This window comes from Schistocerca nitens, chromosome 2, assembly GCF_023898315.1.
Source record: "Schistocerca nitens isolate TAMUIC-IGC-003100 chromosome 2, iqSchNite1.1, whole genome shotgun sequence".
Classification (NCBI taxonomy): domain Eukaryota; kingdom Metazoa; phylum Arthropoda; class Insecta; order Orthoptera; family Acrididae; genus Schistocerca; species Schistocerca nitens.
In genome coordinates, this window is record NC_064615.1 from 738,324,750 (window position 1) to 738,349,813 (window position 25,064).

A 25,064-nucleotide genomic window follows, 5' to 3' on the forward strand; every position below is an offset into this window, starting at 1 on the left:
AACTACCTTCAGTGAAATTAAAAGCAAATCCATCAACATTATGAGTGCATGAGGAATTCTAGTGTTCAATGCAGAGGAAAGTACGGACAGGTGGAAAGAGTACACTGAAGACATCAACTAGGGTGATCAAATGTCTTCTGACAGGATAGAAGAAGAAATGAGCATCTATTTTGGAGACATAAGAGGTCTAGTACTAGAGCCAGTATTTGACAAAGCTTTGGAAGACCTACAAACAAACAAGAAGAAAATGATAGATAAGATTTCTTCAGAATTTTTAAAATCATTGGAGAAGTGGAATTGAACAACCATTCAAGTTGCTGTGCAGAATCTATGAGATTTCCAAAGATAGCAAGGGCAAACAACTGTGAGAACATCATACACTCAACTTAACAGGTCAGGTATCAAACTTGTTGTTGTTGTTGTTCTTCTTCTTCTGCCTGTTTCCTTCCGTATCCCTCGGTCTATTCTGAGGTTGTCACACCATCTTTTCCTTGGATGACCAATATTTCTTCTACCAGCTGGTAATTTATTTCTTATAATTTTCTCTGTTTTCTTTAATCCATCCTGTCTATGTGTTTATTTCATTTATGCTTTCTCTTATGTATCCGCTTATTAATAATGTCCACTTTATGTCCTTTTCTAATGTTTTCACTTCTCTCTCTGTCTCACAGTGTCTTCCTTGCAATCCTCTGCAGAATTTTCATTTCTGTGGTTTGGAAAACTCTTTTAGCTTTTGATGTTTCCGGTCTTGTCTCAGCTACATATGGTATAATTGGTCTTACTATTGTATATTCTTGCCTTTGCGTCTTTTCTATGTGCTGGTTTTTCCAAATGGTATCATTTCAATACCATGTCACTGTATTTGCTTTTGCTACTTTTTCTCTAATTTCTTTTTAAACATTTCCACTGCTGCACAGTTCAATACTAAGATATTTAAATGTCACTACTTGTTGAATAATTTTTCCGTAAACTTCCAGTTTGCATGTAAATGGGTCTACAAATGAGGTCATACATTTCGTTTTTGAGTCGATATGAATATATTTTGATTTTTGGCTGTCACATTAAATATATGTAAAAGTTTCTGCAGGTTATATTCATTGTTTGCCAGCAGAACTGCATCATCAGTACAGCAAATGATTTTTATTTATTTGTCCCCCATTCTATAACCACTACCAGCCAATACCCTCTTTATCAACTTGTCCACAATTATATTAAAAAGTTGTGAGCTCAGAGAGTCACCTTGTCTAACACCTCTATTAACTGCTATGTAGCTAGTTAATCTGGAATGAATTTTCTCCTGAATGTACACTGTAGTTGTTGGAATAAATGTCTTCAACTGTTTTGATTAAACTGGAAGGAATCCCCCACTTGTAGAGCAGGTTTACCACATCTGTTAACAGAATCCTATCAAAAGCCTCCTGTAAATCAATAAATCAAAAGATAAGCTGCTCAGTTATATTCAGTGGACTTCTGTACAACCTGGTTAAGAATGAATACTGCATCTTTGCATGACCTACTACATCTAAAACCATATTGCTCCTCTGCAAGGGTTGTAATGTTTTTTATTTTATTTCCTGTTATTTTTCTTATGAGTTTAAGAACTGAACTCAACAGATTTATCATTCTCTGGATGGAAGGGTCTTTCATATCTCCATTTTTGTGCATGAGATGTGTAAAACTAGTTCTCCATTCATTTGGAATTTTATTACCAGTCAGAACATTGTTAACCAACTTGGTTAACTGTACAGTTATTGGATATCCTCCATGCTTCAGTAATTCATTGTGGATCCTATCTTTCCCTGGAGACTTCATATTTTTTAACAGATTCACAACTTCTTCTACCTCTGCATGTGAAACAGTTACATCATCATTTACTTGTACGAGTGGTGATATTTTACCTTTATTACAACTTTATTAAGTATTTAACCATGATTCCTCATTTATATCATTCACTTTCAAAATTTAATGTAATTCTTTCTTCTCGTTTGCATCAGTCCTCGAATTTGTTTCTGGAATCCAAGAAAGTCTTTTATCAATTTTTAGAAAAAAATTCCCATTGTTCCTGTTTAATGACTACTTCTACAGCTTCATGATTACTGTGCTTTTCACAGGGTTCAGTGAACCACCTTCAAGCTGTCTCTCTACTGTTTCACTCTCGAATGGTGCATGGGAAAAATGAGCATTTAAATTTTTCCATGCGAGCCCTGATTTCTCTTATTTTATCGTGATGATCATTTCTCCCTATGCAGGTGAGTGTCAACAGAATGTTTTTGCAGTCAGAAGAGAAAACTGGCGATTGAAATTTCATGAGAGGATCCTGTCACAATGAAAAATGCCTTTGTCTTAATTATTGCTACTCCAATTCCCGTATCATGTCTGTGGCACTATCTCTCCTATTTCACAATAGTACAAAATGAACCGCCCTTCTTTGAACTTTTATGACGTCATCTGTCAGTCCCACTTGATGCGGATCCAACACTGCACGGCTATACTCCAGAATAGGGTGGACAAGCGTGGTGTAAGCAGTCTCTTTAGTAGACCTGTAGCACCTTCTAAGTGTTATTCCAATGAATCACAGTCTTTGGTTTGGTCTACCCACAACATTATCTACGTAATCATTCCGCTTTAGGTTATATGTAATTGTAATCCCTAAGTATCTAGTTAAATTCACAGCCTTAAGAGTTGTGTGATGTATCCCACAATCGAAATTTAGCAGATTTCTTTTAGTACTCACGTGAATAACCTCACACTTTTCTTTATTCAGTGTCAATTGCCACTTTTGCACCATACAGATATCTTATCTAAATAATTTTGCAATTTGTTTTGGTCATATGATGATTTTACAAGACGATAAATTACACCATCATCTGCAAACAATCTATTAGGACTACTCAGATTGTCTCCTATGTCGTTAATATAGATCAGGAACAATAGAGGGCCTATAATATTTCCTTGGGGAATACCAGATATTACTTCTATTTTACTTGATGACTTTCTGTCTATCACTACGAACTGTGACCTTTCTGACAGGAAATCATGAACCCAGTCGCATAACTGAGGTGATATTCCATAGGCACACAGGACATCCCCTGTCTATAGCACTCATTACTTCATGAGTATAAAGAACTATTGTGTTTCACAAGTAGGATGTTTTCTGAATCCATTCTGGCTATGTGTCAATAAATCATTTTCTTTGAGGTAATTCATAATGTTTGAATACAGTATATGTTCCAAAACCCTACTGCAAATTGATGTTAGTGATATGGGCCTGTAATTCGGTGGATTACTCCTATTTCCCTTTTTGGGTATTGATGTAACTTGAGCAATTTTCCAGTCTTTAGCTACAGAGCTTTCTGTGAGCAAGTGGTTGTATATAATTGCTAAATATGAAGTTATTGTATCAGCATACTCTGAAAGGAACCTGACTGGTATACAACCTGGACCGGTGATTTAAGCTGCTTTGCAACACCAAGGATATCAATCTTGGTAGTTGTTCTTGATTGGCATTCAGGAATATTTACTTTGTCTTCTTTGGCAAAGGAGTTTTGGAAAACTGTGTTTAATAACTCTGCTTTGGTGGCACTGTCATCAAATGGCTCAAATGGCTCTGAGTACTATGGGACTTAACATCTGAGGTTATCAGTCCCCTAGAACCTAGAACTACTTAAACCTAACTAACCTAAGGACAGCACACACATCCATGCCCGAGGCAGGATTCGAACCTGTGACCATAGTGGTCACATGGTTCCAGACAAAAGTGCCTAGAACCGCTTGGCCACACCAGCTGGCCGGCACTGTCATCAATGACTTCACTGTTGTTATCATGCATTGGAGGTATTGATTGTGTCTTGCCACTGGTGTGCTTTATGTATAATCAGAATCTCTATGGGTTTTCTGCCAGATCCTGAGACAGAGTTTTGTTGTGGAAATTATTAAAAGCATCTTGCATTGAAGTATGCACTGTATTTTGAACTTCTGCAAAACTTTGCCAATCATGGGGATTTTGCATTCTTTTAAATTTGGCATGCTTTTTTTGTTGCTTCTGCAACAGTGATCTGACCCATTTTGTGTACCATGGGGGATCAGTGCCATCACTTATTAATTTATGTGATATATATCTCTCAATTACTGTTGATACTATCTCTTTGAAATCATTCTACATCTTTTCTTAGCTTATGTGTTCAGACTGGAAGGAGTGGAGACTGTCTTTTAAAAAGGTGTGAAAAGCATTTTTATCAGATTTTTTAAATAGCTGTACTTTGCATTTCTTTTTGATGGTTGCAGGTGTTTCTACTCCTCAACTCCGCTACAAATGAGTATGTACTGATCATATTCTTTCTGCCCTTTGCCTTTCCTTTTTGTCTCTTGGATACCACGTATTGAGATTTTGTGATGTTTCAGTTCTATAAGCTTTTGATCTTTGTTTTTAAAAAATTTTACATTCCATATTCCAATTCTTAGAATATTTTTATTTTTCCACCTCTTAGACCTGTTCCTAGCCTTGGTCATCATATTTGTAATCCGTCCTTTCAGAAGCAGTGTACTGGTACTCTGAACAGTGAAGTTACATCTCCAGTACCGGTGGGTTGCTGGCCTGCCTGTCGGTAGGTTTGTTTTCAGGATTTTACTTTCGCTAGGCTTGCTGCCTTCACTATAGCTTAGGAGCCCAACCTGCCCCACCAGCCTTTGTTATGTAATTCTGACACCTTCTATCCTTTGTTGCTTCTGCACCATTAATCCTGCAAGGCCATAGAATGCACTGATTTTTCTTTGTGGTTTTCTTTCCTTAAGCTTTGGTGGTCCAACATCCTGTTCTACAAGGAAGCAGCCTTGAAGATCTGAGCTGAGTTATTTATAATAATTATATACAGCGGAAAATAAAATTGAGGGTATGTTACATGACAGTCGGTTTTAATGTAGAATACATGAAGGCACCAGAGAGGAGTTCAGATACTGCATTTGATAATGGAAGCAAGACTTAAGAAAAATTAATACATCTTCACTGGAATTTTCAACCAGTAAATAGTGTTCAACATGTAAAGTGGAACAGATATTTGAAATTTTTATGAAAATAGTTATAACCTGAAGTGAATTTGGTAATATACTATATGTACAACAATCAAGAGGTAACAGTAAGAAAGTTGACCAAGAAAGATGTGCTCATATAAAAAAGGGTAGAGGACAGGGTGCAGTCTTTCTCTCTTACTGTTTAACTTTTACAGTGAAGAAGTAATGATGGAAATAAAAGAAAGGTTCACGAATGGGATTCAAATTCAAGGCTAAAGGATATCAATGATAAGATTCTCTTATGGCACTGCTATTCTTGGTGAAAGTGTGAAAGAATTAAAGGAGCTGTTGAACTGAATGGACAGTCTGATGAACATGGAATACAGGTAGAGGTAACTCACAGAAAGACACAAGTAATGGGAGTACAGAAATGATATTCATGAGAATCTTAACATCAAATTTGAGACTACAGTGTAGACAAAGTGGAGGAAAAGGATAATATAAGAAATAGACTAGTAATGTCAAAGATGGCTTTCCTCATCAGAACTTAACCCTGTGGTCCACATTTCCACTGCAGTAGAGAACTGTTAATGGTCGCTTCTTTGTTGTTGTCAGTCAGTTCTGAGGCTGCAAATGCTTGCAGGGCACTGCACCGGTAGGGAATGTCCACTTGAGTGCACTGCATGTATTTGCAGCCTGAAGACCTATTGAAAGCACAAAAGAAGTGACAATAACAGCTGTCTACTGTAAGGGACAAGTGAACCACAGGGTTAATTTGAGGAAGAAATTTCTGAGAATGCATGATTGGAGCACAGCATTGTATGGTAGTGAATCATGGACTGAATGAAAAATACAAAAGAAGGGAATTGTTTGTTTGAGATGTGATGCTATACAAGGATTCTATAAATTATGTTGACAGATAAGGTAAAAAATGAGGAGATTCTCCACAGAACCAGCAAGGCAAGAAATATGTGGAAAACAGAGACAAGAAGGATGGACAAGATGATAGGACATTTGTTAAGAGATCAGGAAATAACTTCCATGGCAGAGGGAACTGTAAAAGGTAAACTCTGTAGAGCAAAATAGATACAGGAATATATCCAACAAATAACTGAGGCTCTTGGAGTAAGTGCAGCTCAGAGATGAACAGCACCAAACCAGACAGGAGACAAAATCAACACAAAAAACACAATACTTTTTGATTAATAATATTTCCTTAATTACCGAAAAGATATGTGAGGAGTAAATCTTGATCTTCATGCTCCAACAGTGTATTAAGTGATTCATAAAAGTGTGAGAATTCAGCCAGAAACATACTTTGTGTACTGCTAAGATGGTCAGTCATTCCAACTTGCTCCGAATATGGCTGAACAGTTTACAGCCAAAATATTAGTAACAGGAAAAGTTTTTTATGGCTACATTCTCACAGTTTTATGGATTGAACTAGTTGTTCTTTACGTAGAAGAAAGATAGGACTTTCATATGATACCCTAAAACATACCCTTATTAGTGGGGTCAGATTTTCAAATGCACCTGGTTTTCCTCCATTTTAAATTTTGAATATTTCCTTGACAATTATTGTATGTAAAATACATATACAATTGTCATCAGCTACATCTAACTGCTCCCATAATAGTAATCTTGAGGAAAATATAGCTTGAAAAATGATTTGGATACATCAAGCATGCACTATATATCAGATACAAAAAAAAGAAGAAAAGAAAAAATAGTATTTGTATTATAAGTGGTTTCAGTTCAAATGGAGCAATTACAACTTGCCATGTTTAAAAGTATATACTTATAGTTTATATCCTCTTTGGACAATGGAACTCCTACTTCCAAAAATGTCACAAGCAGCAGCCTCATTACCCAGTAACAGTCAGCCCTTGAATGCTTCAATAGCTTACTACACTAATGCTACAGCTTTTCTCTGGTCAACCTTTGGAATGAGATCGTCTCTTGTTAATATCCTCCTTGCAAGTTCCTGTGTTGCCTTCTGCTTTTCTTTCAATCTTTGCAACATCCTTCCTCAACTATAGGACATTCTCAGACTCATTCCCACTGTAAAAGCTGCCCATGTTCCCAACCTCTACCATTTACTCGAACCCTACCACTACCAAATGTACAGAATTAAATGTAAGGAATATTGTTTTCTAGCTGATGTATTAACTGTGTTACTTTTTGTGTGGGAATGACCTTTAGCAAACTAACAGGATGCATGAACTTTTTCCTGTAGCAACATATAGTACACAGTTTGTGAGTATACTCTACAGTGTAACTCAAGACATCTGACTGTCCAATACGCCACACAGTCCATTTGAATCTTCCTGCCTAACATCAATTTTACAGTGGTTCTAACCAGATGAACGTATGGACCAGTCTCAAATTGGTCATGTCCTCACTCTCTCTCTCTCTCTCTCTCCCCCCTCCCCCCTCTCTTTTTTTTCCATGTGTGATTTTTCAAATTCATTTTGAGTGAGTTTTGTGGTAGTCTTGTGACCATGTAATCCCTGGTGTTCTTGTGACCATGTAGACCCTGGTATTCTTGTGATCATGTAGTCTGCCGTGTATTGCCTCTTGTGTTATATTCTCTTTTGTTTCTTCCATTCAGTTAATTTGTGTCTTTCTGTCTTCTCAATGTATTCAGAGATCATCTCAGAAGCTTTTACCGGTACCATTCTTTTGGTGTGTCCATTGAAACTGTTTTCCATCTTTTTAAAAAACTGCCGTCTCATGTAAACTTTGTTTAGTTACAATCTACATTCCTATCTTACCATCTTAGACACTCAATATCCTTAGATGTTTCTTTCTTTTTTTTCCAGGTCCTCCAATAGATGCTTCATATTCAGTGGAATACGCTGAATCACAGACATTCTGGCTTTATCACGGTGATGTAATTTTGTATTGACTGAAATACATTTCTTGTAAAAGATATTTCAACAATTTCTTGTCTTTTCCTCTTATGCTATTCCTGGTGGCCCTATTGGTATTATCCATTCCAATAGATACTTAAATTTCTGCACAATGTTAATTTTTCTGTACTTACTCTTTGTGGATCATGTTAAATCTTTTTTGTGTATTGATAGTCTTGTCTTTTCAAACAATATTTTTAGTCTTCTCATTTTAAGCATATCTGTCTACTGTCCCAGCTATTTATGCAGTATCAGGCAGTACTAACATATCCATAGCATCTGCCAGACCAGTTAATTTTTATTATAGACTTTCTTCACGTTATCTCATTTGTTCACCTGCAGTTCTTTCAGTCTCCTGCTTTATTCTCCTACCATTTACTAAACAATGTTGTTGAACAATAGTGATGAAATGGATACACTGTCAGGCTGTAACCACAATCACATCCAAATCTGAAAGTGAAGTCATGTAACACTTACCATTAACAGCATGTTTACTACAAATGCCAACGTACAGATAGAAGAGAACTGAATTCCTGGGTGGAGTGTGCTGGAGTTTATACAAACATTGAATATTCCAGAATGTACAAGCATTATGAGCATAAGAAATTTCAAGAGCCTTCCAGAAATTATAAATACTAAATGACAAATAATTGCTTTTGGTTCATTTTGAACTAGTGACCAACAGTTCACCAGCCAGCGATGCTAACTACTACACCACGCTGCATGCAACACATCTTGCAGCATTGCTCCCTTTCCTGGAGAAACAGCATCCTGGAGTTAAATCATGTCAGTGGCCCTACGTATGGCAGCAGTGGCAGATCCTCACATTCTGGTCATGTTGTCACATCCTCTTTGCTGTATCCTGCTGCTAGTGCCTGTGAGCGTGAGTGCACTCAGTATAATAATACTGCATGTGTGTAATTAAATCAACCACTGACTGCAGCAGAGTAGGCCAGCCACTGGGGGCTTCCTGTACAAAGCGTGCACCTGGCACACTCTTTACCATGCCATCTACCAGGGACTCACACCTATATACGTGTGGAACAGTGCTGACTCACACTTACCATGTTCTTTTAGTTTGTCTTACATCAGTGGTTCTGTACGTTGCTTATGCTCCACCTTCTGTATGATTGTTTCATCTTGTTGCATGGGGAATCACAAGGAACTTATGAATAAAGCCATATTTGTGCTACTTGGATTGGTTTTGTGTAGAACTTGCTTATTACATGATTGACAATGAGAGTAGGATCCATTCGTTTAGTAAACAAGTAATACATGAAACAGATCCAAGTAACAGAAATATGTCTTTACTCATAAACCTCTGAAAATAATGGAAATAAACCTTTTGTGGTTTCATACATAACAAGACAAAAGAATCATATAGCAACTGCAACATAAGCAATACACAGAACAACTGATGTGAGTAGTACAAATTAAAAACATAGTAAGCATGAGTCAGTGCTGTTCTGCACATATATAGGCACAAGTCACCGGTAGATGTCATGGCAGAGACCATGCCATCTGCATGCTTCCTAAAGGTGGCATCTTGTGGCCAGTCCACACTCATACAGTTGGCGGTTGATTTACCGTATTTACTCGAATCTAAGCCGCACTCGAATCTAAGCCGCACCTGAAAAATGAGACTCGAAATAAAGGAAAAAAAAATTTCCCGAATCTAAGCCGCACCTGAAATTTGAGACTCGAAATTCAAGGGGAGAGAAAAGTTTTAGGCCGCACCTCCAAATCGAAACAAAGTTGGTCCATTATAATATGAGACACAATTTAGGTCGAATGAAAGACGATACAGCTACAGTAGTTTGGTTCGAGTCATAAGCTTAGCAGTTAAGCTTTACCAGGTAGCCATTGCTATGCGTCAGGCGCTCCGTCCATATTTATATGGGTACCCTTCCTTTTTCACGTGCTTCGTCTGGTTTGAATCGATTGCTTATTTTGCTTTGATCTGATAAGTGCCGTTTTCTTTGTTATACGTGTTTATGTCACTCTAAGCTGAAAATGCATTACTGTACTGTGTCATGCATTGTTTGTTGCATTTTGATAGTGCGTGTTTACTGCCTGTTGCCGCTCGCGGCATGACTTGCTTTTGTGCGCGCTACCGCCGCTTAAAAAACAGGGGAATCGTCTCATTAGTGAAACAATGGCAAGAGACTGCTATTTGTTGTTACTTACACTGCTGCTTTCTTTGATAATGATCAACAAGAACCAAATAATAGACTGCGTATGATAGAACATGTGCTGAACGAGAGTTTAGCGAAGTTTTTCTCCGTTTGAAAATCTTTGCGGCCGGTTCTTTAGTACATCAAATTCTGCACAGAAATTAGTCATCTTACATTTAAAATCTAGTCAGTTGCCGTGCTTCATTTCTGACTGTATCACTATTAGGCATAAGAATAATACGAATATAAACATGACACGATACGTATATTCTTCCGCGTTTGCTGTTGTCTCACTCTAGTTTCGTAGTTTATTAGGCAGACAGGATTTAAATGAGATACCAGCAAACACAAAAGAATACATGGCAAAATGTTTATATTCATATTATTCTTATGGTGAAGAGAATAGTGCATGTGATTCACATTTCATCAGGTTCCTATTAGCAACCATCTCTTCTCACAGGTAGGAAAAAACTCGGAACGTAGAGTTGGCCATATTGACAAACATCCCTAACAGTCTTGCCAGTCGGATTTTTGTAGTACATTGAAATTCTGCTACATTCGAAGATGAACAATACGGAATTTGTATTTACTTCGTTGGATAATGTATTAAAATGCAGTGGTCGAAACTCGGGGCGGAGAAAAAAGAAGCTCGTCTTCTACCTTTTTTTTTTTTTAATTTATTTACTGATGCAGAGGTTTTGGCGCCAGTATTTATCTTTGTGCCCACAAAGCATGCTTGTGTAGCGCTACATATATTCGACGGCAGAAGTTAGTTGTGGCGGCACCTACCAACATTTTTCAGAACTTCCGCTTGCTTTGCACTCGATTCTAAGCCGCAGGTGGTTTTTTGGATTACAAAAACCGGAAAAAAAGTGTGGCTTAGATTCAAGTAAATACGGTAAGTACACAGCGCAGTGACACTACACTCAGCACACTCATTCTCACATCTACTAGTAGCAAGATACAGTACTCTTCACTAAGATGAGCATTGAAGCTAGACTTATGTGGTCATCAAATAGGTCTTCAGTTTCCTTGAATGAGAAGCTCTGCATCCATTGTCAATCTGTGGCGTAGCACTGTGGTAGGGCTTCAAATGGAGGACACAGATGAATTCCCTGTGCTTTTGTCTTCTTTATAATAATAATCCTTGACCTTGTGTGTGATATCCGATAATGACAAAGGATACGAAACAGCCCAAAGTAATGCTTTAGTAACTTTTCCAATAATCTCACTTTCTGCAAAGGCGTAAAACTCCACACCAAGTCTCATGGGCTTTGTCTCACTGGTCAGTCCTTGGTGTCCAGGGACCACATGGTAGACAGCTGCCTTACTACTTTGGTCCCCTGTGATGAGCTGTTTCACATAGCCATCCTGAATGTCATTCACTTGAAACAGGGAATGGTGTATCCAAGGAACAGTATATACATTGTCATTTTGGCCTCGCAATCACGGAGCAGAAAGAATGGAGTGAAGCCTGGAATGTCTTGCTTTGCCTTGTTATATGCAAATGTAATGACAGGCAGTATTGTATTCCAATCTGTCTGTTCAAAATCAATTTATATCAAGAGCATATTTGCCAGTGTCTTATTAAAGCATTCTGTGAGGCCATTCATCTGTGGCTGGTAGGCTGTAATCCTGTGGGTGAAGTTACAGTGTGAAATTACCTCTGATACTAGTCTTGACTAGAAAACTTTACCACGATCAGAAATCATCATTCAAGATGCCCTGTGCATCAAAATGATGTCTTCTATAAGTAACCTCACAATTTCTGGAACTTTGACAGTCAGCACAGCTTTGGTGCCAGCATACATAATACAGACTATTATCCATCAATCCCCATTTGTTGACTTGGGTTATCCCCAAGAGGTTAGTTCCATTTTGGTGTAATGGTGCTGCTGCAGGGGGAATTGACACCGGATGCTCGAGAGGTAATTAACCAAGTGCTTCTGTTTCTGGAATTTTTTACAGCGGGTCACTTAGTGTCTAATGGATTGGTAGACACACTGTGTTCCCATCCTCAAAACTATGTGCATAGGCCATACGTGAGCAACAACACGTCCAACACATTTGTGTGGTGACAGATCTATATAGGCCTGATCCTGTTTTGCCTTCATTGGACTATGTCACAGATCACAACAAGGACACCGCACACTGTTTCCAGATTTTTGACAAGGATAATTATTTGCTGGAACAATCTATATGCTTGGTGTCCCATGTACCTAACACCATCTAATATTCAGCCAATCTCACAATCCCTGCCATGTGTAGGAAAATGTTTTTTTGGAAAAAAGACAATATTATCTAGATAGCAAAGACATGTTGCCCATGTAAGGTGTCAAAGCTGTTTGTCCATCATACTTTCGAACGTGGCTGGATCATTACATAGCACCAAAGGCATAACCTTGAAATCATACTGGCCATTAATAGTCATGAAGGTAGCCTTTTCCAAGCCAGCATCCCCAATCTCAATTTCCTCGTAGCCTGTCTGCATGTCTGTAGTTGAGAAATACAGTACTTTGCCCCTTTCAAGCACTCTGGGGTGACATAAAGTGTGGTGGCAGATAGACATGTTTCTTTGTGATATTTTTTAGTCATTGGTAGTTGACACAGAAACTCCATTACCATCCTTCTTCTTCGCTAGAACAACAGGAGAGGACAAAGGACTCTCTAAAGGGTTAGTGATATCATCCTCCACCATCTCCTCCACCTCCTCCTGTAGTATGGATTGTTCAGCTGGAGACACTGTATGTGGGCGCTGGATAATTGGTGAATGATCCCCAGGTTGATACGGTGTTATATCATTGACAGCATTGTCTGTCTCTTCTCAACTCTAGATTTCAATGCATCCAAAAATTGTCATAGAATGACAAACACTCACCAAAATTGTTTCTCCATCAGGCCAGATTCTATTGGCAGTTAAAATAGTAGCTTCCACCATAGCTTTGTCTGCAGTAGTGGTGGAACACAATTCTACATTGGTGACACTGAGCTGCCCAACCTGGACTGGTTCGGCTGTTCCTGCACACATACCTTTAGGAATGAGTTGTGGAGAGTTTAGTGATTCAAATTTATCTGTGGCCACCTGTAATACTTTGATTATTGCTGGGATATAGATTTCTTTTGTTAGGCTGAATTGGCAAGAGCTTCACAGTTAAACGGAGCATCAGCAGGGTGACAGTTATTGAACAACACTATGTGATAAAAAGTATCTGGACTGTGATCAAAAGTATCTTGACACCTAGCCGAAAATGACATACTGGTTTACGGCGTACTCCATCAGTAATGCTGGTGTTGGCCCGACCTTAGCCTTGATGACACTTCCTCTCTTGCAGGCATATGTTCAGTCAGGTGCTGGAAGGTTTCTTGGAGAATGGCAGCCCATTCTTCGTGGAGTGCTGCACTGAGGAGAGGTATCGATGTCAGTCGATGAGGCCTGGAATAAAGTCAGCGTTCCAAAACATCCCAAAGATGTTCTATATGATTCAGGTCAAGACTCCGTGCAGACCAGGGATGTTATTGTCATGTAACCACTCCACCACAGGCCGTGAATTATGAACAGGTGCTTGATCATGTTGAAAGATACAATCACCATCCCTGAATTGCTCTTCAACAGTGAGAAGCAAAAAAGATGCTTAAAACTTCAATGTAGGTCTGTGCTGTGATAGTGTCATGCAAAAAAACAAGGAGTGCAAGCCCCCTCCATGAAAAACGCGACCACACCATAACACCACCACCTCCGAATTTTACAGTTGGCACTACACATGCTGGCAGATGACGTTTACCGGGCATTTGCCATACCCACACCCTGCCATTGGATTGCCACATTGTGTACCATGATTTTACACTGTTCAATCACCCAATGTTAATGCTCCTTACACCAAGCAAGGCAATGTTTGGCATTTACCGGCATGATGTGTGGCTTATGAGCAGCCGCTTGACCATGAAATCCAAGTTTTCTCACCTCCCGCCTAACTGTCATAGAACTCTTGCAGTGGATCCTGATGCAGTCTGAAATTCCTGTGTGATGGTCTGGATAGATGTCTGCCTATTACACATGACGACCTTCTTCAACTGTCGGCAGTCTAAGTCAGTCAACAGATGAGGACGGCCAGTACGCTTTTGTGCTGTACATGTCCCTTAATGTTTCCACTTCACTATCACATCAGAAACAGTGGACCTAGGGATGTTTAGGAGTGTAGAAATTTCATGTACAGATGTATGACACAAGTGACACCCAATCACCTGACCACGTTCAAAGTCCGTGAATTCTGCGGGGTACCCCATTCTGTTCTCTCACGCTGTCTAATGACTACTGCGGTTGGTGATATGGAGTACCTAGCAGTAGGTGGCAGTACAATGCACCTAATAAGAAAAATGTATGTTTTTAGAGGTGTCCAGATACTTCTGATCACATTGTGTATATGAAATAAAATCATCATAAATTTTGAACGTTCTGCATTAGGACCTTCAAACTGCACGGCTGGCTGTGGGGCATGATTGGAATTAGTATGTGCATTATGGTCCAGTGTAGCGATTAAGCTCACTTTCGTTTGGATGGGTGCATTTGGGGGACTAATAATCTGCATTTCACAGTTGAGAAGTCTCTTCACTCTCAATGGGTGGCAGTGTGGTGTGCAATGTCCAGTCACGGAATAATCAGTGTGGTATACCTTGATGACACGGTGACTACCAAACAGTATGTGAAGGTTTTGGAAAACCCCATTATTCATGGTAACCCTGATTTCAACAAGATGTGGTTCACATAAGACAGAGCTCGACCCCACAGAAGTAGGAGAGTGTTTGATGTTCCGGAAGAGCACTTTGGGGACCGTGTTCTGGATCTGGGGTACCCAGAGGCCACTGGCATGGGCCTTGATTGACTGCCATATTCTCTGGATCCGAACACATACAATTCCTTTCTCTGCAGTTATATTAAAGATAAGGTGTACAGCAATAACCCCAAATCCATTTCTGAGCTGAAAACAGACATTCAGGAGGTCATCGACAGCATTCACGTTTTGACACTTCAGCGGGTCATGCAGAATTTCGCTATTTGTCTGTGCCACATCACTGCCAATGATGGCAGGAATTTTGAACATGTCATAAAATCTGAATACCTGTTGTGATGTTAAGTCAAATAAAGTGTGTGTGCTCCATATTTTGTAACTAATTTATGTTTTTTTTTTCATATAGTTCAATAATTGTCACCCAATATATATTGAAAACTTGGACTGACAGTCGGATAACAACACCTTCAGTGGCAAACAGTTGTCCAGAGTAATCTATGTTATGTGTGGTTGTTGGAATAGCTTTGTCTACCTGGGGCTCTGATCTTCCACAACCTATGACTGCTTGTAATGCCTGCAAGATGTCCAATATGAGAATAACATTATGACTGTATTCTAATAAAATGACAAATTTGAAGTGATGTGTTCTGTCACTGATGAGCTGGCAATGATAATTCAACATTACAGAAAAACAACTCCCTGATTTGACTAGCAACTGGGCACATTGGCTGCCAATATTGATTAGATTTCCTGACATCCTGGTAACTGTTGTCCAAGTTGGATTTTCCTGAAGTTGGCAGCTAGTTGTGTGGCTGTCATCTCTGTATGTTGACAGGGAGAGACTACAACATGTTGGGTAGTAACCTTGTCCAAGTACAGAGGTGGGCTTCATACCACAAGTTGATTGTATCATCTGCAGCTGAATGGTGTGAGTAGGAATGTGGTGATGGTCAATGTCGTGCAGCATAGTAGTCATCAAGCACTTGTCTTCTTTGTCTGCAGTAGTGTATAACATATTTGGGGAAAGATAGCACTGTATTGTTCTCTGTTGTCCAAATTTATTCTCTTCTGCTAGGCATTATACTTAATAGAGAAGTTGGTTGTACCTGCATTTGCTTGCCATTTGAAGGCTGTGGCATAAGACCAAGTTACCAAACCAATTCTTCCTGGCATGTTAAACTGGTGGCAGGGATTGGTGCCAAAGATCAAAACACCACAGCTTTAGCTGCCATAAACTGCTGTGTTTCTTCTCTTACTGCCTGGAGTACGAGAGAGCATTCTGTATGTAATGCTGTATCATTTCTCCATGACACTGGGTCTCATTTTTCAGATGTTCTTCCACTTAGTGCACTTGCTGTTGATTGTCACCAAGTGTTGTAGTCAGTTCATCCAGAATTTTTCCCAACTAATGAGCTTCTCTTCACTGTTTTCAAACCCTTCCTGAGCACTGCCATCCAAGTAAAAATACTCATCTGCCAAGCACATTGTGTCATGCCACATGTTGTATTTGGATTGAATCCTTTCAGCCATTTTGTTGGGTCCTGACTAGCATCTCTGCAAAACACTGATGGAGGTTTGATGTGTGACTGACTTGTTGCTGTTTTGGGATCCTTTTGTTTCCTGAACACACAGACCTTCAGAATGATTTACTGCTTGTATTCTGGTTCCTGTCCATGTAGGCAATAACTTTTGTGTCACCTGATTGAGCCCTGGTGACGTACATGATTTGAAGTACTTGCCATCTTCATCAAACAGTGTCTAGTTGTAACCACAATCAAGTCCAAATCTGAAACAAGGGTAGTCAATGAAGTACAACACTTAGCACTGAAAGTGCATCTATTTATGAACATCAGTGTACAGATAGAAAGAGAACTGAACTCGTGGATGGAGCATGCTGCTTTTTATACAAACTTTGAATATTCCAGAATATACAAACAATACAATCATAAGAAGTTTTAAGAACATCCCAGAAATAATCTGTATTACTCAGAAAATAACCTGGAACTCAGAACCCAGTACCAGTTGAAAGTTGCCTTTGTAATAGCTTTCAGGGGCAACAAAAATTTGATTTTCAGTATTTCGCCTGGCTATAGTCCGAATTTAAAAAAGCTGTCACTGTCTGCTAATTGAGAGGTATTATCTTAAATATTTAACATGATCAGGTGGGTATTACAGTTAGCAACTGTGTTTATCTTGAGGCAACATCACTGAAAAAGCGCAAAAGCGCAATTACCTGTACTTTATTCTTAATATTAAACTAAAATAAGTTATTGTGTATATATATATATATATATATATATATATATATATATATATATATATATATATATATATATATATATATATATATATATATATTGTACTAAACTTGTAAAAAAATGCTATGACGTTTGCAAAAGACACCAGTTGGTGTCTCCATGCAAAAAAAATACAATAAATAAATAAATAAATAAAATTGTAGTAGTTGAGAAAGAGAGCACTTAACAACTTCCAGCAAACTTTACACATAATTTCAGAGCTTTATGAAACCTTTCCATGCTGACAGCACCCACAAAATGATGAAAGGAAAAACATTTAAGGCTTACTACATTTTCACAGTTCATGCAGTAAAACTTCAGCTGTCAGACATGATGTTTTAATTTATCGCTTCTTTACTTCTGAGTCTATTTGCACCACAGTTTGCAAACAGTATCCACATATACTTCTGAATGTACCTGCAAAATTATATAATTGTACGACCTGTAGTTCAGGAGATATGTCATCATAAACATTGAGATGTGTGAAATACTGCATTTACTTGCATAATTACAATTCAACTGAAATTTATTTTATGTTTAGCAACAAAAATGTCTAGAAAGTGAATGTGAGAATTTCATAATATTTGAAAAAGCTTCTCAGTGTTTTAGTTATCTGCTTTACTCAGTATTTTCACTTATCACTTTTGCTGAACAAATACTTTGTGCATTGAGACTGCAGTGTCCAAGAAGATCATTTTGCAAGACAATAGGGAATGAAAATATTCAGAATAAGCCAATGCTCTGGCCTTCAAGCGAATATAGTGAGAACTACTTCTGTGAGTATAATGTGGTGAACAGACCTGAATGACTAGTTTTTCTCCATGTTTAGTTTATTTAGCTTGCATCAAAGGTACGTTAGACATGGTGTTTCACTTAGCCAATGCCAGGTTACTTTTGTTTTACTTTTGAATACATTACGGGCACAGCAGTGATCAATGTCTTATTAATAATTACTATTAAAAACAGTCTTGATCACGATTTATTTAACAAGGTGACCGGTTTCAACCACTACTGTGGTCATCTTCAGACCATTGAGTAGGAACCTCTTTCTGTTGAAGAATCACTACTAAGTAGTGATTCTTCAACAGAAAGAGGTTCCTACTCAATGGTCTGAAGATGACAACAGTAGTGGTTGAAACCGGTCACCTTGTTAAATAAATCGTGATCAAGACTGTTTTTAATAGTAATTATTACTTTTGTTTGTCTGAAATTGTAGAATATGTGCCATTGTGACAAGAAGACTAGAATTAATGTGATTTAAATTTAATCAAAATATCCACGGGTGTGCTGCCGGTCTATAGTGTCCAACGGGCACAATATTTCGGCGATCATACATGTCGCCATCATCAGGTGAACTGACGGACTGAGCTCCTGTGAATGTGACGGCACGGAGATCCGTACGCTATGGCTGCTCAGAGGGAACTGGGTTCGGTCGCGGCGGCGACCAATTTAAATACCCTCCGCCCGCGGCGCGCTCCCTCCGCCGTCCGCGCACAATATTTCGGCGATCATACATGTCGCCATCATCAGGTGAACTGATGGACTGAGCTCCTGCGAATGTGACGGCACGGAGATCCGTACGCTATGGCTGCTCAGAGGGAACTGGGTTCGGTCGCAGCGGCGACCGATTTAAATACCCTCCGCCCGCGGCGCGCTCCCTCCGCCGTCCGCGCCCCGCGCCATGGTCTCACGGTGGAACAGGTTGCGACGGCGTCTGAGATGACGTCGGTGTGATGGTTCTGTCCGCCGTGGTCGTCACAACTATACATTTGCTCGATTTACTCTTGATTAACCCAATCGCTGGTTCCCAAGCCTTGCTAAGATTATAACCACAGTCACGGTTTATGAGGTCAACATTGGTGTGAATTTCGATGGCCTCTCTAACAACGCTGTCCCAGTATCTCGACGTCTGTACCAGAATCCTCGTGCAGTCATACTCCATGGCGTGATTTTCCGACAAACAATGTTCAGCGACCGCCGACTTGCTCGGATACATCAGTCGAGTGTGCCTCTGGTGTTCACGGCATCGATCCTTGACGGTACACATCGTCTGACCAATATACGACTTGCCACATTGACACGGAATCTGGTACACGCTGGGCTTCCTCAAACCAAGGTCATCTTTGGCGCTCCCCACCAGTGCACAAGTTTTATTCGGAGGACAAAACATAGTTCCGACCCAGTGTTTCTTCAGAATGCGGGCGATTTTCCCCGAGAGTGCACCTGTGTATGGAATAAATGCAGTGCCTACCTCCTCCCTCGTGACTTCATCCATCTCAACAGGTTGTGCTGCAGTGGTTGGGCGGAGAGCACATTGAATCTGCCACTCTGAGTACCCATTTTTTCGAAATACAGTTCTCAGATGTTCCAATTCCTGGGGTAGACTCTCTGCATCGGAGATAGTGCGCGCCCCATGTACTAGAGTTTTAAGTACCCCATTCCTCTGTGAAGGTTGGTGGCAGCTGTCTGCGTGCAAATACAGATCAGTGTGCGTTGTCTTCTGATACACCCCATGACCTAGGGTGCCGTCAGCCCTTCTCTTGACCAAGACGTCAAGGAAAGGTAATTTACCCTCCGTTTCAGTCTCCATAGTGAATTTGATGTTGGGGTGTATGGAGTTTAGATGTGTAAGGAAGTCAAGGAGTTTATCCATACCATGTGGCCAGATGAGGAACGTGTCGTCCACGTAACGGAAAAAGCAAGTAGGTTTCCATATGGATGACGACAGGGCTTCCTCCTCAAAGTTCTCCATGTACAAATTCGCTACCACCGGTGAGAGTGGGCTACCCATGGCGACTCCCTCCGTTTGTTCATAGTATTCTCCATTAAAAAGAAAATACGTGGAAGTCAAGACATGCCTAAAAAGTTCAGTGGTCTTCTCATCAAACTTCTGACTAATCAATTCTAGTGACTCTCGCAGGGGTACTCTCGTAAACAAGGAAATGACGTCAAAACTCACCATGCTATCTGACTCATCCAACCTGAAGCTGTCAAGGCGTTTAACAAAATCCACGGAATTACGGATGTGATGAGGGCATTTACCCACATAAGGACTTAATATTCCTGTCAGGTATTTGGCCAACAAATATGTAGGTGCCCTGATGTTGCTGACAATGGGGCGTAATGGTACCCCCTCTTTGTGAACCTTTGGGAGTCCATATAGTCTAGGCGGTACCGGACCTTGGGGTAACAATTTCTTAGCGTCACCCTCCGGTAAATCTGCGTCCTCAATTTAAATTTGTTTAATACCATTAATGCATTGATATCTGTAGCACTTACATTTTCAGGTAACATTTACGTTGAAGAAGTTGTATAATTATCCTCTTCCATAACAAAAATTATGGTTTTCATTAATACCCTGTGAGGTAGTGAAAATTAGGATGCAGCCTATTGGCTGGAGATATAGTTTTTGTTAGGGGGTGACAGAAACCAATTGCATGATTCCACTGAGGAGTAGGGGAGGGCAGTTGTCCCTCCTTCCCCTCTCATCATCTGCTCTTCACACAACGAACTCGCATTCTGTACTGCCATACAGGCAGGTGTGCCAATTTGGTATCAGTCTGAAGAAAGTCAGAACCTGTAGTGGATATTGGCAAGTGTACCAAGAGCCATTTGTAGTGAAATCTAAAAACCATTTCTTCATTTGTCACTGTTCTCTTTTCAACTGAAAATAGCTGCAGGTTCTAAAAACCTACAGTAGCAATGCACACTTAATCTTTAATTGTTTTTCTTGCTTTGTCAGCTAATATCAAAACTGATAAAGATGTGAATGTAGAAAGCATTTGTATGTAACTGAACATTACATGACCGACAGCAAACTAATGTGTACAAATCTCATACAAACGATGCTCTCTTAGTTGAGTACATTCCACAAATCTATTAGAAAGTGCTGCATTAATATTTTTGTGGTTTAACAGACACATAAAATACACACACACACACACACACACACACACACACACACACCTGTAAGGCTACACAGGCCTGGAATACTTTTGGTAAACTAAAGAGAGTTTTTACATCTACCTGTAATGGCAAATTTGCTATCAGTATCTATAACCAGACATGGACTTGTAATAATGGAAACCATTCAAAACCTGAGGGTCTCTCATTGAGCAATGAATACATGCATATTGAGAATTACTGAAAAAGACAATAAAAAAAAAGAAATGGGTCAGGGAATGGACTGTGATCATAGAAAATGAAAATGAAATGTAGGTGGACAGGATGTGTAGCTATGCACACTGTAGCACTGACAATCAGGAGGGTAGCTGAAGACAATATTTCAGCATTCACTGTTGGTTGTCAGAAACAATCAACTAGACTATAGTCAGCTACTGTAACTGATGACAAAAACAAAACTCTCATGTTACCTCTAGGTGAGTAGCATCCTGAATTGACTATCTAAAACAAAGACTGGTTTTAAATGAGAGAAAATCATGTTTGAGTACTAGGGGAGTGATTGGGTGGAGTAATGTGATGATCAGGACACTGTCATTGTACTCATGAGGAACAGTGCTCATTTCCCCCTCCTACCATTTAGAATTATTTTGTAAGCAGCTTTCCTGGATAGTTCTATTCTATTATTATTATTATTATTGTTATTGTTGTTATTTTAAGTCATCATCCAGTTTCTCTCCTTTTCTCTATCCATCCCTAATGACCTTATCATCAGTGGGGTATTGATCCTTAGTTTTCCTTCATTTTACTCCCTGATTGTGTAGAAGGTATTTGTTAGTGTTGAAAGTACAACACAAGCACTGAAGAAGGTGTGGCGTATTACACCACTGACTTCCAATCTGCAAGTTAGTACAGTTTATACAACTAATACTATTAAATTGGCCGGTATTCATCTCTGTCTTTGAACAAATATATGTAAAACTCCTACTTAAGATCCTAAATGGATGGGACAAGATAAACATTTGTGAAAACTCACAAAAATGAAATGAAATGACTGCATGGCTTTGACGGCCAGGATCCTGACCCAGGGACGTCTGGCCACCGAGTTGCAAGTCTCTTCAATTGATGCCATATTGGTTGACTTGCATGTCAGTGATGATGAAATGATGATGTGTCAATGTTGATGAAATGATGATGTGTCAATGATGGTGAAATGATGATGAGGACAACACAATACCCAGTCCTCGAGCACAAAAAATCTGTGACCCGACAGGGAATCGAATCCAGACCCACTGCATGGCAACCAGGTATGCTGAGAACTCAACCAAGGGCATGGACAGAAAACTGACAACATTTTGCACAATAACTCTAATCCTAGAACCTTTAGCAAGCTACATCCCACTATTCATCAGCTGTAGTAAAGCACACCACAAAGCTAGTCAGGGACTTTGTATCATTTAGCTTAGTGTAGTTTGTTCATGAGTCATTTATAGCTTAAAAGGTTCTTTAACTTTCCATGTTTTGGAGTTTAGATGAGGTTGGTGAACTGTCTCTATAGCCAAAATTTCAGACTCTGAAATAGCCTCACAAGTGAGACTACAATATACTAAGAAATGGATTATGAGTACATCTGATTTGTTCCTATTTCATTTTACCTTTTCTGGTTGTTATTTTTTCTGTTGTAGGTGTATAGTGTAGAGTCCTCAACACATTGTTTACTAAATTCTTGTTATAGTGACTAAATGACAGTTAATATTAATTCTACAGTATTTCGGACAACACCAGATGTACCAGATGGCTCTGAGGGTCAGCCTGCTGGGACATACACAATTGATGAAAATCCATCCTATCTGGAAGACTCAACAGCAGGACTTCCTGGTGGTCTTCACAAAGCACAAGATGCAACATCGGTCAGTGAGTGTCAAATACGTTTTGTGTTTACCGTTTCCACACCATTATAAACAACATGATCTTTGTCTGCTGCAAGTGTTTCAGGCCTTTTATGGCCATAAACCGATGTCCTTATCCTGATGATGATTGAGTAAATCATGGCCTGGATGAAACTAACTGTTGTTTCTCCAAATCGCTTCAGCTAAATGTGAGAATGATTTATTTTGTTGATTTCGCTCTGGTCCATTCCCATAACACTGTTGTATTCTAAGACTACCGATCTCAGTGGTGTAAAGTTAAAGATTTGGTATATCTATAGTAATACAGTGAAATATTAAATTGTCTGATGACTATTTTTATGCATATTAATTTAGATGAGTACCAGTACATCATATTCAGGATGCATCGCAGCCATGAGTTCATTATGCATTTTTCTTTTACCATAACATTTTTAATTCTGAAAATGAAATACTAAAGAAATAACACATTACATGTTACATGTACTTTAAAGGGCATTGAAGGGAGAACAGTGTTGGAAAATGTTTTTGATGACTTTTCTGTGCCTTTAATCAAAGGTTTGTGTGTGATGTGGATTTCTCTGTGAGGGTTGTAAAAATGCTGGAAAAATAGTAAGATTTGGATAGCTAATAGAAAAAGTATGGATGAAATTATGAAACCATTAAAAGTGTTGTGATAAAGAGTGCAACTTTATTGTTAAGAACAGTACTTAGGAACTAAATGTTCATAGTGATCAACAGAAGCAGTTTTGTCTGACATGTATGGCAAGAAGAAGGGAACAGCAAATTTGCTCAAAACTGTTGATTTGCAGCAGGAGCACCATGAAAAAATTACTTCTTCATCTTAATGAAATCTGTCTGAGGTGCCAAACCTAAAGAAAGCATAGAAAGTATGTTTATGTATCAAAGCTCTTATTAATATCGTATTTCACTTTAGTGGTATAGTCTACTATAAATTCTTGTTTTAAGTCAACAGGTGTACCATGGTGAAGTCTTATACTATATGCAACAAGTAGGTCTAATCTAATAAAATTATACCAAGATGTCTATATTTAACAGTTATTGATTGTTTTAACTTTTTGCACCAGTTACCTAAGATGCAGAACTGATTAGTTACTGTTATTTCTCAGTTGAAATTAATGAATGAAGAAATATGTTGTTCTTTCAAGAGATTAATGTCAGTATTACAAAATTTAAAAAATGAATTTTAATAAAAGTAAGAAATGGCTACATGCGTATGAGTTGTGCTTCTGTGAGTGTGTAAGTTTTGTTGCCTATGTCTGATGAAGGACTTAGTCAAATAGCTGAATAACATCTATCAGTCTTTTTCATTGTTACTGTGTGTCATACAACATCTCTTCTATGTCGTGAGTAGCAATCTGTCCTTTTCATACTGTTGTCACACCCAAGTAAGTCATAACTGAGGGCAATAAATACATTAGCCTCTAAATCTAAATCAGTGCCTAGCAATTTAACTGACACAAATATTAGTTCCATACTGCATATTTAGACAGAGCAGAAAAGTGACACAGACACTTGAAAGTATTTGTGATTATACTGTAACAGGAGGAGCTGGGTCATTTACAGCTTGATGCTTTTATAGGACAAATTCAGATAGTGAAGGTGTTTTTCCAGAAGTATAAGTAAATAAGGGTTCTAGACCTTGGTTGTTGACTCATTCTTGAGAGTATTAGCAGATAAAAGCTGATTTGGTATTTATCACAACATTAAATGACAGTAAATTGCAAAACATTTAAATAAAATACAATCAATCTCAGGAAATGTGGTAACATTTATTTTCTGACAATTAAAATAATACATAATTCCCAGATCACAAAGGTGCTTGAATGAGGGATGCACTGCATGCTGACCTGAGTTTGATCACTGATTTGAAGATATTGAGACAATGCTAGCTAAAATTTTTAAAAAAGGTTCCCAAATTGGAGAATTTAGAACCCAGAACACAGAATATCATTATGCCCAATAGAACAGGACCAGAAGGAGGAGAAAAAGTAGTAGAAAAACTAAAGCAAGGACAGAATTTACCATGGAGATTTTATAACTATTTTATTAATGGACG

General features: G+C 38.9%; 1 protein-coding gene across 1 annotated transcript in view; it reads left to right on the forward strand.

Annotated features, from left to right (window-relative positions):
* Positions 1 to 25,064, forward strand: part of LOC126235299 (anoctamin-4-like) — a 282,026-nt gene that overhangs the window by 41,250 nt on the left and 215,712 nt on the right. Inside the window, exons 3-4 of the mRNA XM_049944024.1 lie at positions 7,830 to 7,895; positions 22,845 to 22,987. Of these exons, the coding sequence (XP_049799981.1) occupies positions 7,830 to 7,895; positions 22,845 to 22,987 (209 nt within the window). The remainder of the gene's footprint in view (positions 1 to 7,829; positions 7,896 to 22,844; positions 22,988 to 25,064) is intronic.